Genomic DNA, 14,379 nt, shown 5'->3' with positions numbered 1-14,379 from the left:
TGGGGTTTTTTAATTGGTTTTTGGTTAAATGCCTGAAATAATGTCTGTGGTTACCACAGGCTTAAGATATTTACACAATTTGTTCTATGACATGAAATACATCATGTAATGTCCCACAATTGAATTAGAAAAGCGCTTTAGTGTCTTAAAAACGGTGGTTGCTAACGAGTGGCTAAAAAAGATGACAGTCTGTCGTCACGGACATTAAACTAATGATAATGCTTATTTTCAGGTTCATACTTTTATTTGGGGGTCCTAGTAGAACAGGTTTACATACTTTATTTTTCAAAAAACACATTATGTTTCTCATATGGTGCACTGTTGCAGCATCCCTTTTCACACTGTGTCTTGAACGCTCCGTTTTAGCTACGGAGTGAGACATCTTGCCTCTGTTCAATCTGTGGTGAGCGTTGCACATGGGCATTACTTAATGGGCAGGATGTAGCCAATCAGAGGCAGAGTAGAGTGGGTCATGCTGAGCAAGGTAGTGTGATCTAAAATAACGCCTACAGCAGTATGTCTGCTAGCTAACTGGAGTGTATATATTTTATAATAAATATATAAAAATATATAAAAATATAACGCCTGTTACATAGTGACAAACATAAGTTACGGAAGTAAAGGCTCGACTCCATATGACACGTTTCAGGCAGTGCAGGAGCAGCGTTTTCTGTCGGAGAGAGTAACTTCCTTTGGCGTGGACTTTGGGCTTTTTCACTTTGCAGACCTTTTACATGCACTAAAATGCTACAAAACAACAATAAAGGAAAGGAAAAAACAAAACAAAAAGCAGAATACACCTCTTTAAATAAAATGCAAATGAATAGTAAAGTTTTTTTTGGGTGTCAGGTGAACGCTTCCTTCAGGTGGGTGTGTGTGCGTGGGATTTTTCTAAATCCTTGCTGCAGCCCTGAAAAAAAACAAACTCCAAACAGCCTACAACGTGCAGCCCCAGTTGCTGACTCATGCACGGGCGTGTTCATTCATTCATTTAAACGATAACCCGGCAACACACACGAAATATACAAGTGACACAAATCCGAGGGTGTTGACTGTTACTCCCCCCTCCCAGAAAAGACACACCTTCCTCAGCAGAAGGAGCTGGCTGCAGAGTCTGTGCTACAAGTCCGTTTCTCTCGATGTCAGCTGAGGGCGACAGAGGGAGGTGTTCCCCCTTCCCGGTTCTCAAGATTTTCCTCACTCCACAATAAACTTTCATTTTGGAAAGTCGACACACACGCACACGCACACACACACACATACACACACTCACACACATACACACACTCACACACATACACAACGGAGTTCCTCATCTTGTCCTGCAGCGGCTCCCCGGGAAGGAAAGCCGGACTATTGACTTGACGTTCATTGTACTTGTACAAAACGCGCGAAAGGAGGAAGGAGAAACATAGGAAGCGCACAGGTGGAGCTCTCCGGAGCGTCTTTTTTTTTTTTTTTTTTTTTTTCTTTTTGAAATTTGGTGTCATCTTCTGGAAGGAGACTACAGGGACCAGAGGAGATAGGACAATGACAGAAAGCAGCCTGTTCACTGCCGGTTAACCCCCACACACTGTTTGAAGTGTTTTTTTGTTTTTGCTTCCTGGCACGTTCACTCCTCAGGGACCACCTGGAATGGAAAAACTTTATCACGTACCTCGTCTGGACTGTAGTAAAAACTCCCAAGAAAGAATGAAGTAACCGCTATGGAGCCGGACAATGCCCCGTACTCCAAACTCAAAACCACTGGAGTCGGGGGGTGAGTCGACACATTTTTAAAGTAGCTACAAACAACAAAAAAAGCTTGTTTTTGTGTTCTCCTGTCTGTTATCTGTGTGCTCGTTAGCATCACCTGCGTCATTATCTGACACTGGTATTCATTTTCTAGAAGCGTCGATGCTAGATGTAATATTTTGCACTCTGTTGCAGAAGTTGTGAGGCAGTGTTTGTTGGGAAATGGCACACATTTTAAGTTGATATCTGAAAAAAAAAAATGTAGGCGGTTATGCACTTGAACAGGTGGTACAGTTTAATAGTTTGCAGGGAAGCTCATGGAAACGATTTTCTACGCTCTTCAGACAGTTCAGTGGGAGCTTTGGTGTAGTTTGGTGTAACTGTTCTCGGACTTGTGCCTCCGCAGCTTGTATCACAATGAGCTGCCAAATGATCTGGGACTGATTTGAGGGAAATGTATGAGAGGAGGAGACAGTCCTCTTCTTCTCTTTCCTCCTCCTCCTCCTCCTCCTCCCTGCTGTGCATCTCACTCAGCTGGTTGGCCCGGCTGTCCCTTAAGGAGGGGAAATAAAAGTCAAAATGTTGCATCATATAACTGCTGGACATATGGGAGACTTGCTCACAAACTGCCCAGCCCCCCTCTTTTTTTTTTTGGATTCAGCTAATGTGAATTGTGAGAGCAGTGAATGGCAGTCAAAGAGGGGAGAGGGAAAGTTTTTTTTTTTTTAAAGCTTCAACCAGCAGTCAGTGTGTCAGCGGTTGACCAGTGGCTTTCTGGAAAACCGCAAATATAAAAGATTTCCTGTGACTTGCCCGCTTCATGGCACTTGTCACTGGGTTCACTTCAAACAGCACTTACTGAGCAGGCGTCCAGTTTCATCTAGTGCAGACGACTGTGCAGCTTGCTAGCTCCAAGAGTATAAAAACCTGACATCCGGCTGAAAATGAGTCTACGCTAGCCAGGGATATTCTAATACCATCAGAGCCATATCACCTCTGCATGTGACCAGTCAACATTCCTCCTTATGTCTTGTCTTTAGAAATGAATCCCGCAGAAAAATCAGTGATGTAAAATTTGCTGATAAGGCATGATGAACGTCAATTGTTTTCATGTGAAGAGACTTGATCCACGAAAACCCACTTTCACCTGGAGTTGTAGGTTTTCAGGGTTTTTTCCCCCTCGTCCTGTGAAAGCGCTCACCTAGCTCCACTGAGCAGTAGCTTATCTGGTCAGGCAGCAAGATAAGACGAAGCTTGTTGACTTGAAACAGATGTTGGAGCTGCTGCTGTTAATGGCAATTAATGAGTGTTGAAGCATTGATTGATAACATAATCAGGCCCATCTGCTGGTTGCAGCTTCAAACACGCAGAGATTATCTTGGTTTTCTCTGTTTCATATCATCACATATTATTATGGCTCTAGTTGCCCATTGATGTGTCGTATCATTGCATTTGATGAATTGTAAGAATGATGACCTGTACCCGACTATCTGTCTGAAGTTTTTCTCATTTCTCTTTAGGAAAGTTCTGATTCTTTGGACTATACTCTGTTGCACCTGCTCTCTAAGGCTAACACAGGCACAAGGTAAGCAAACTTTAGGCCAAGGATGGTTGAATGTTTCGATTTCTTTTTACGGAAACACATTGAGCGGGCTGTGTCACAATTGTGCCTTACAAGCAGTGTGGAAGAGAGGCGATTAAAATTGATTTATGGGAAGCTACAGTAGCACTTTCTCATACACTACACCTCACTGAGACGATTCACATCTGAGATTAGGTAATATTATTATTATATGATGCTGAAGAGCTATAGGCCACAAAATGGACAAAGGAAGTGAAAATAACTGTAAGTACAGTACTCCTCCATGGGCCCCTTGTTGTGCACATGTTTATCCAGGGATTATCTTTGACCGAAGTGATCAGCAACTACACTCACAGCTTGGTCAGCTGTGCCTCTGTCAGCATTGCCAAAAACTCTGATTCAGAGAGTTTACTCTTCCCTGGAAATTATATTAACCCTTGTGTAGGAATTTCCACACTTCTCCTCCTTTTTCCCCTGAAGTGGATGTTGCGTTCTGACCACATGAACTGGATTAGTTGAAAACCGATGACGCCCCTCAGAGCAAGATTTCCTATTCATGGAATTGTATTCTGTGTAAATTGAGCATAAGAGACAGCACACTCATGTTTTCAATCAAGTATCTTGGCAATTTTGTATAAAGTAGTCATTGTACAGTCCCCAAAATGGAAAAAAAAACAGCATTTCTGAAGTGCTCATTTACAAAATACGATAATATACTTTACTGCCCCTGTGGGAACATTTATCTTGGACTTGCTGTACACACGTATATGGCTGTTGTTGAAAACAACCAATATATAAAAAGAGCAGCACAAATTATAGCCAATCACAACCGCAACATATACTTATTGAGCATTACACATATTTAATGTATATCAATAAATATGGAACAACCGGTGATAAAAACAACCATGAAGCTATTGCATAACCCCTTGCAGCCTTAAGCAACATTATTTTAAATTTTAATTGACGTAGGCACAAATGAGCTTTAAAACCTGCTGAGTTTACATTACTGTGTATCGTCTTCCAGAGGGTGAGGACTCGCACTGAGCGTTGAGAATATGTGATGGTTCAGAGCAGATGAAAACAGACTGCTCATGCTTATTTTGTTGGCATGGTTTCAATGGTGAAACCTTTTGCCAGTCTCTAGCAGTTCAGCTCTTAAGTCACTTACTCCTCCATACCCCTCTCTGATAAAGGTTTCTAAGGAGTTACATCACCCTTGACCCCTGACTCCCAAAGTCATCCCTGTTAAGTTAGAGTGCACTCTGCCTCATGTTGACTCACATTTAACTGTCTGATGTCCCTGCCAATCAAATCTGCCAGATCTCGTGTAATCAAAGCTCTTCCCAGTTTCTAGAAGCCTTTTGATAATGTACGTGCTCAGTGATAACTGTTTCAGGCAATTACCGCCTGATATTTTCCTCCAATGATGACTACCGAGTGCCTGGAGACAGATTTTTTTTTATGTGTGACGATGTGTTAATTTGCAAACTCTCATATTCCAGTGAGAGTATAAGTGAGTGCACTGGAAAAACAGTGCTGCTTGTATTGAAATCCTCAGACTGTTCTTGCATCATTTGTAAGATAAATACTCTTTGTTGTCTGTTTGTTTCATGAGAAAATGACGTGCAGTGAAAGAGGTGCATATGGAAAGTGGCTGTGCAAACACAAGCTACTGTATTGCTTTTGTTTGAGTGGTGCTGAATACTCCAGCGTATTATACGGCAAATCCAGGATTGGTGCACTGCACCCTTTCATCAGGGTTCTACCCCATCGACCGCTATGTCTACATTTTGACCTCAGATACCAGAAGAAAGCTTAACTGTCAATATGCACAGGCCTTGTACTCTTTTCACACAGTAACCATGGCTACACATGAATAGACTGCCTACACATTTTCTCTGATGGGTCAGGGCTTGGTCAAGGTCAACCACAGTGCAGCATCCCGGCAGCAGATTTGGGGGCTCAGTATGTCACTGTAGACGCAATGCCATACGCTTTCCAGATGGTGGCTCACTTGTCAGTACTGGGAATCAAACCAGCAACCCTGTGGGTACCCTCAACTATACACTCACTGATGTAAGGAATTTTTATGTTCCATTGCTTATTTCAAGACAAAAGGAAAATGTGTACCTGAGATAACTTTTTTACTGAGTTTCCTTTGGTAATATCTTTTGGCCAGTACATTAATGTGCTGAGTCACAGGCCAGTAATTCATCCCCTGTTTCTTGAGAAACCATTTCTCATACCCGCCCCTATCACTCCCCACCTCCTTCTCTCTGGCAGAAACAAGAATTGTCATACTTAACAATCAAATGACCACGTCTACCATTTTCCAGTCTGGAGAAGGGTACATTTGATCTGGAAACTTGCAACAAGGAGTCTTTGCAGAGAGGAAGAAACGGTCCATTGGGTGGCTTCATTTCAAGACGAAAAATGACAACAGTGTAACGTCTGTAAAATGATACAAGTGCAACTGTTTCTCACTGAGCAGCAGGTGTCTTATTAAGAGTAAATATCTTATGTTATAACAACATTAGCACCACGCAGGCAGGATTAGCAGACAGACAGACAGACTGTTGTTACAACTAGCTCTGAGGCCACAGTTAGCTCAAAAAAAATTGATCAGGGAATCAATAAGAGAATCATTAAGAAATGGACTTACAGCAGAATGGATAATGACAGTGGTATCAATAAAATCGTATCCCGAGCGTTGCACGCAGTCACTAAGTCTGCATCTATGTAGACTAGATGTTGGAAAGTTTTAGAACCCACTTCCGCTCCCGGCTAATTGGTTGGGATGGCACTTAATCTGGCAGACCCTCCACATGGACACGCAAATGGACTGGAAGTGGGTAGGGAGAGAGTGTCCATGGTGGTTTGAGAAAGGCCCACTGTAGCCTAAAAACCTCTCTGGATGCAGCGTTCTTGAAACACCTTCTCCATCTTTCTGTCAACAAGGGTTATATTGAATGTTAGGAACCAGTTTAATTACTTAGTGCTTGCACTTTTCCTGGATGAACTAATAAAGTTTCAGTTTATTTGTGTTCTTCATGTTCACTAGAACATTTTTGCTGTGAAGCAGGAAATGTTACATTGATTTCATACCAATAGTGGAAATGCATTAGTCCGTGCATGCTTTCTGAGAAAGGTTTTAATCTTTTGCAGTTCATTGTCTCCAGGATGTGTTATACTTTATATACTATTTTTTTTATTTTCCTCAGTGCGTCAGGAGGGCACAATTAGCCACAGGCAGCCCGTCTACCCGCTTAGATTAAGATATGCAAGGAAAAGCCCTGAGAGTAGATCACGAATCACAAAATGAAAGAACAATTTTGATTTCCTCAAACCATATTAACAATTCAAATGAGTTCTGTATGGGAAATTCAGCTGAAGACAGCCTTTTTCTTTGTGTGGGTTTTTCACTCACTCTGACCTCCAGCTGCCTGCACATAGTGAGCAGGGTTTCCCCCCTCACATGTCTACTGTTTACACTAGTTTCTCCTCTGCTGAGCTGTAATTCATCATTTAGCAGTTTATTTTAGTCTTGCCCACATTTATTCGCTATTAATGTGGGAGAAGGATGAATATTTTAGATCTATATGTAAGCTTTTAGTTTCTGTACTGGAAGGATTGAGGTAGTGTATTCAGAATATGCTGTTTGTTTAGGGATAATCAATTTTTCTTTAACTCCAACCTTGCTAAACCACACAAAATCCTTTTGTTTGACATAACCGATGACTTGCACCGGTTCCTAACAATAGACAATAGTATGATGGGAAAATTTCCAACCTGTTTTGATGTTCAAACCAAAAACAGATTTAACTTTCAAATAGTGCTGAATGTTATGATTGTGAAAGTAATATCCTTGATTTAGCATAACCTTGGTGTTTTTGTTTCAGCGGTTCTCTGTTTGGGGTTTGGGGCCACCACATTGGGTTTAGGGGCTGCAAAGGATGACATTTTTATAGTTGAGAGATGATTTAGAGGATAACAGCATGTCTTTTTCCCCCTTTGATTTCAGCTTTTATGAAATACTAATTAGTGTCAATTCATTATCACAACCAAGAGAGGAGCTTTTATGTTATCCTTTCTCTGTGCCTATTGTAATAATAGCCAACAGTAGACAATGAGATGCTATAAGTGTCACGAGCTGTAAGGCTAGATCAAAAATGCACATTTAATGTAAAGAATACTCTTGAGATTAAGGTTGTTTCCTCTTGCTACAGTGAAATGTGGATTCAATAAAACTCTTACACAAAGGCGTGGCTCCAATTAGGAGCAATATACAGTACACACAACACTGTAATGTGTGAAAATTACCCACATTTTCCTCCCGTGAGATGCAAGTAGCAATTAAAACCTGCAGAAAACACTGCAGTATGTTTTCACGAGCTCCGGCCCTTGTCAGAGCAATCATCTTTAATCAACATACGTAAAATGAGATGGCTTTTCTCTCTCTCCAGTAAGAAACCCCAGCACTATGTCCTCGCCAGGGACTCGCTTAGCCTCAGTTTCCTGAGATCGCTCTAATTAAGACTGATGTAACCATTACATAATTTGCAGCAATCCTCAAAACTGGATGTTGATGTGCGGCCCTATCGGAAATTTTATGCAGCCATTTTAAATTGCTTTTGCCACAGGATTTCCATTAGTCTAACTGTAAACAGCTTGGAAACACAATATAATGGTCACATATATTTCTTATATTACTTATGTTATTGTTTTCCAGTTTATATTTTAATGTGCACCACATATGGAGGCTGTTAATTGGTATCTCAAACAAATTAATTTGGTATTGTCTTTTAAATTACTTATTAGGTGCCCATATAAAGTGAAATGTGTTATGCAATTACTTTTTCTGTATCCCATTTACTTGTGACACATATTGTAATAGATTTCCTTTAATGCCTTTCTGTAAATCCCAATTGCAGTTTGTGCCTTTACCTAAGTCTTGAATTAGAGTTATAGGAAAAAATGCCTTTAAAATCATGGTATTATATTGAGTTATTGTTCAGTATCGCTAGATGCTAAGGAGTCACTGGCCTCTCTCTCTCTGTTGTTTTTCTGAAGATGTGGATGTTCTGCAGCAGCTTGGGCTTTCTGGGCGAAGGGCAGGTGGGTCTTCAACTTCAGGCGCTCGATCGATCCCTAATGGCGTCATCCCCTTCAAGTCTGGATTCATCCTCACCCCGAGGGCACGTATCCAGGTGCCTCTGCGCACCATTATCCCTGCCACCTACAGCTCCACCAATCTGTCCCTGATCTTCAGCCTGTCTGTTCATCGCATCAACAGCGCTTTTCTTTTCTCGGTTCTATCTAAGAAAAGGAAATTGCAGCTCGGAGTGCAGTTCGTACCGGGGAAGGTCCTGGTGCACGTGGGGCACAGGAGCACTGTGAGTTTTGACTATGATGTCCACGATGGCCAGTGGCACAGTCTGGCCTTGGATATCCAAGGCCACCAGGTGTTCTTCCACACGTCCTGTGGACAGAAAAGTGTACATGCAGATTTGCATTCTAAAAGACAGGAGGCTCTGGATGCAGAGGGCTCATTCCTGCTGGGCAAAATGAACCACAACTCGGTACCGTTTGAAGGTGCCATCTGTCAGTTTGACATTTATCCCTCTGCTAAGGCAGCTCATAATTATTGTGATTACATTAAGAAACAATGCAGAGAAGCTGACACGTATCGGCCCGTGTTTCCACCCCTGCTACCTCTATTTCCCACAGACCCAAACATTACTGTCACTCATATAACTCCACTGTCATTGACGGAGATATCAGAAAAGGCCCAGAGACCTACTTTGGCCTTGACTGATGAAAGCTTCAGGACTACCATCCTTGTTCCAGTTGACCGCTCGCTAATGTTGAACAAAACATCTGTGTATCAGATTGAGAGCGCTCCAAAACCTGAAGCTGTGTCTGTTTCTCCACCTGTTCATCCAGGGTTGGAAAGTCCGTCTAAATTTCCGACTCAGACTGTTACTACATCTCTTACGATCAGCGTGACACCACCAAACCCCAAACCAACCTCACACGACAGTGCCAGAAAGAACACAAACCGAGGAGATACTCATAATTCTCAGAAACCTTTTGTCGAAAGTATGGATTTACCTTCTTCCACCAGACCATCCGAGATGAAGCCAAACCTCCACACCGCAGCTGCTTTCACACAGGGGTTGCCTTCAAACGCCTACGTTCCCCATAAACAGCAGTTGAGCACAGTAGCTTCAAAGAAACCTGAGCCAAAAGTGACCAGTGTGCAGGATGTTAAACCCACCTCGCTTATTCCAGTCACTCCAGCTGCAACAGATGGCTTCCAAACATTTGACCTGGAACCGACCCAGTTCTCACTGCTGGCTGGACCACCTGGACTAAAGGGAGAACCAGGACCGCCGGTGAGTATATGAGTTCTAAACAAACATAACACACATTTGCCCCTGAAACCCATACATGTGTATAGGTTTATTGTCACACCTATGAGCCACAATAAGTGCTTCTTTGTGCATAAACTGCAGAAATATTTGTTTGTCTTATAACCTCCCAACAGTATAGTGTTTTAGTGTTTATTTTATGAATGAATATCTTACGAATTAGTGCATTTGAATTGTAATAGATGCATATTTTAAGACTTGGATGCCACATTTCCATTCGTTTGGTCACTTTCCTAATGCATCTATGGATCATGATGATATTCAAGTCCAGATTGTTGTTTAAAAGTTGGTTTGCCTCTCTCTGATGTCCAGAGCAGCTGCTGCCGTGTCTCTTATTTGTTTGGTCACTGCCAGATTCACAAAACCACCATCATCATTGCATCTCTGAAATGTTTGCTTATTTGACAATTGAAGGCTGTCTTCATGATGAAGAATTGCTCCATTCCTAGTCCTCAGTTTTGTTTGGATAAAATACTTGCATGTGGTGCCCTGTCAAACTGTTGCTGATTAATGTGTGATTTCTTTTTTAGCAGCTGTGGTAGAAATAGTCAGGTTCATAGCTGGCCTTTGCCTGTTCGTGTTTGCCTGGGTGAACAGGCTGGCGGCGAGGTGTTAGATTCCTCTGAGGGGGAGTGTGGCTGCTCAGAGAAGGGATACTTTTAAAGTAGGGTCAAAGGTAAAATAAGGATACATTGCTTGCGCACAATTAACCATTTAGAATATAAATATACATTCCTATACACTTTAAAGACAGTGCTTTATCCCCTTTGTTGAGAGCAGTAGTATTTTTCTCATTTTAAGCACCACCGACTTTCTTGGTATAAGAGTGGTGGCATGCAGGGATTTTAGGAAATGCAATTTTTTTGTTATAGACTTAAAAAACTTCAATCAAATGTATAATTATTTTTAAATATTCAACTGTGCCTGTAGTAGGCCCGAAGTTTTGCAGACCTAATAAACAATTTCAATCACATGACCAGCATCAGTGTCAAGAATTGAAGAGTAACCAAGGAAGAGAGATATAAACAATCCTTTTTATGAGGTCATCTTAAGGCTGCAGAGTGAGACTGACTAGAGATGTACATAGTCCAAGTATTTCATATTGTTATTCATCGACCAGCTTGACTGTAAACTGTACTCATGTTGACCATGTGGTCTTGTCAGGCACTGTTACCCTTTTCAACATAAAATGGTTACCCACATTTTCCATTGTAAAACAGCTTCTCTGTGTTGTATTAGGTCATGTTTGACAGAGAGGAATGTTTTAAGTAAAGCTTTCCTGCATTGGCAATGAGGGAGACCACAGCTCTGCATGCCCCTGAAGCCACTCAGACCATTTTTATGAGCGAGAAACAATCCAGAGGACTTTTCACCATCATATTGCTTGCAAATGTTTTTGTTGAAAGTCGAAACAGATTGCTGAGTCAGATAAAGAAGCAAATCTATTTTCAAGCTATTTTATAAATCTGAATGATTTTAGTGATGACTAGAAGCACATGAGCTTGTTGAGTTTTTGATCCCTTTCCACTGGGATTAGGGTTGACGTTAGTGGGCCATGGACTGTTTAACAAGGCGTAACTTTCAACTGCTCACAAGAGCAGGAATGTCTTTGAAAGTAAATATGACAGAGCCTACCGCAGCATGTCAGCTCTGATAGATAACAAAAGTAATCATGAATTCTTCAACAGGCCTAAGCCCTGAAGAAGGGAGGATCAAAATTGATGACTAGATAATCAAGTGAGTTCTTCAGTGGAGGGCTAGGGACTGTTTACAGTTCATTGTGTATCCACAGATAGACATTTCTGAAACATTTCTTGATGACCTGCAAAGTCTCAAACAAAGTTAATGAGCTCATAATGGAGGAGGTTTTTCCAAACATCTTTTGGGGTCCCTGAAGACTGTCAACACATGATCAGCAGCAAAATTGCTCTGAGTAGGAGGCACTGATCTAACATGCAGGATCATTATGTTTTCAGATACTGACCAAATTGGCCAGATCGTGTATCTTGATGACCTGCAATGTTCTTGGAAGTCTCAGACAAAGTTATTAAGTTCATACTGGAGGAGGTTCTTCAAAGCCCCTTTTGGGGTTCCTGAAGACTGTCAGCACATTGTGTAGTGATGCATCAATTTAGTATGCTGGGTCTTAGTTGATACTGACCTAATTGAGCATTAGTTGTCAGCTACGATCCACAATTAGATACAGTTTCTGTGTCAATATCATTATAAAATCCAGTGTTTCAGTTACATTTATTCAGTTATGGATTGTAGCTGACTCTTTGTTTTAGTGCCACAGCAGTCCGGGCTCAAGCAATGAGGTAAACTGCTTTTAAAGGGTAACTTCACCAGTTTTACACATTGAAGTGTGTTTACAGGTCTTGGGGAGTACTACTGCATATGTGGAAAAAGTAGTATAAAGCCTTTTTTGGCACTAGAGGAAGCTGCATGTAATCTGATAAATTGCCTCGAGTGATGTCACTCAGTGGCTAAGTTGCATTTGGGGTAATGTAGGCACCAGGTTCAAAAAAGGAAGAAGAAAGCAGGGAATAAAAAAGACTATCTCTGATTCTGCTGTAAAGATTTTGATTTGTTTTTAAACTGTCCACAATGAGTCCAACAGTGTTATAGGAGTGTAATGCTAGACCAGTGGACCTTTTCAAAACCTGTCTCCTACATTACCCACGATGCAACATAGCCACCGAGTGACATCACTGGAGGGAATTCATCAGATTACCTGCAGCTTCCTCTGGAGCCACAAAAGGCTTTAAACTACTTTTTTCACATATTCAGTAGTGCTCCCCAAGACCTGTAAAACACACGTTAATGTGTAAAATTGGTTGAGTTATCCTTTAATTAGGCTTAAAGAAAGCACGTCATATTGGTACAGACTTTGTATCAGCAAATATCCTCAGGCTTAGTGCATCCTATTATGCCCTTTTGAAATGTTTTTGTTTGGGAGAGAGCAATGTTCTGAACATCGCAGAAGTGCTACCACTGAGATTATACACCTTGTTGCTGCGTTCACAATTTAGATAATTTGATCTTTAATCTTGTTTGCTGCTGTCTAAGAAAAAGAAAGGGAAAGCATCTGAGTTTCAGAGAGAATATAGTTGTCACTTTTGAAAAAAGTGCATAAATGTTTTTCTTCTATTTTCACAATAGTTATTACAAAACAATCTTATTTCAAAGTATGATTCAAACCTAGATATTCAAAATCATCGACATTTATTGCTTATATTTTGTATACATTCTGGAAACTGTAGCACTCCCCTTGACATCCACACTGGCAGCGACTGTAGCTGCGACTGCTTATCATGTGTGGACAGCCTGATGGTTACAGTCTATAGAATCTAAAAGCTGCTGAAAGCCCTTGGCTGTAAGAGTATAATTATAGCTTTTGGTCCTGTCCGAGTCAGACAAAAGTGCACTATACATCTGACGTTAATACAGTAGCCCAATTTCAGCGGGACTGCCTCGAGCTGTTTTTAGGCCTATTACTTTTACCTCTTTCTTTAAAGTTGTGGAGCCATGGGAAAATAAGTAACAAATCCTAACATGTCAAGCAAACTCAAGTTCCTCGGATTGACCCCTCATTAGATTTGACCTTTCAGAGCTTTGCTAATCCATGTATGAAATTGTTTTAAAGCTAGCTGATGCCCATAATTAATGTGATTGGCTGCAGTTGGAACCAGTGCCGACCTCCCTGCCAGTACAATGAGTCAGACTTGCAGTCCATGCACTGTAGTGGTTTTGGGCTGAAATCATATTGGCTGCAGAGGGACAGAGCTGCTCTAACAAGACTTATCATGCCTGCCAGCATCTTACTGGCTGAGTGCTCTGCAGCTCTCAGCTAACATCACTTAATTTGTAATGAGAAAAAACAAGTTTAAGCTGTATTTTCTGATTGAATATCACGCTTCAGTGACTTTTACATGATCACTTGAAACACTTGTGCTATTCAAGACTGCTCAAAACTCTCTTGAAGTGACACAGCAATTTCCTTTTTTTGTATTTATAGACTTACTTTATCTGTCCCTGACATCTTTTATCTTTTTTCTTTTCAGGGCCCTCAAGGACTTCCAGGGTTACCAGGAAAGCCTGGAAAAAGGGGCCCAAGGGTCAGTGTCTCCCAACCAGTGACAAGTTTCCTATATAGCTTCTCATAGTTCCTCTTTTTTCCATTACCGCTTTCCATCCGCCTTCCAAATCTTCCATATGTTTTAACATTGCATCTGAATGAGGCTGTAATCATGTCTGATGTACATTATAGTGAGAGTACACCACAACAATGCACTGATATGGAAGACCTTTGAGCATTTTGATCGAGCACTCAGTGACATCTTTGGATTACAGAGCATTATTCAGCCAGACGTAAGTTTGCTTTGGCTCTGAGTTTGATCAAGCTGTGCTTCTCTGCTGCCAAGGTCCATTTGTAAAGCTGGAGAGCAAACAGCTATAAGCTGCAAATCTGTGGGTTGCCAATGTAAAATTAATTGAGCACATACGGTAAGTATTAGATAGACTTGAAAAAAATAAGGTAACTTGTTCGACTGTGTATATATATTTCCAGAATAAGTACTTTCCATCCCATACATAAACAGTAACACTACTTAAATTAGGCATAGATCC

General features: G+C 41.2%; 1 protein-coding gene across 1 annotated transcript in view; it reads left to right on the top strand.

Annotated features, from left to right (window-relative positions):
- Positions 1–1,187: 1,187 nt before the first annotated feature.
- Positions 1,188–14,379, top strand: part of col27a1b (collagen, type XXVII, alpha 1b) — a 69,387-nt gene continuing 56,195 nt past the window's right edge. Inside the window, exons 1-4 of the mRNA XM_073466061.1 lie at positions 1,188–1,759; positions 3,255–3,319; positions 8,390–9,714; positions 13,815–13,868. Coding sequence (XP_073322162.1) covers positions 1,707–1,759; positions 3,255–3,319; positions 8,390–9,714; positions 13,815–13,868 — 1,497 coding nt within the window. The 5' untranslated portion in view covers positions 1,188–1,706. The remainder of the gene's footprint in view (positions 1,760–3,254; positions 3,320–8,389; positions 9,715–13,814; positions 13,869–14,379) is intronic.

This window comes from Pagrus major, chromosome 5 (assembly GCF_040436345.1).
Source record: "Pagrus major chromosome 5, Pma_NU_1.0".
Classification (NCBI taxonomy): domain Eukaryota; kingdom Metazoa; phylum Chordata; class Actinopteri; order Spariformes; family Sparidae; genus Pagrus; species Pagrus major.
This window is presented reverse-complemented; position numbering and strand designations above follow the sequence as displayed.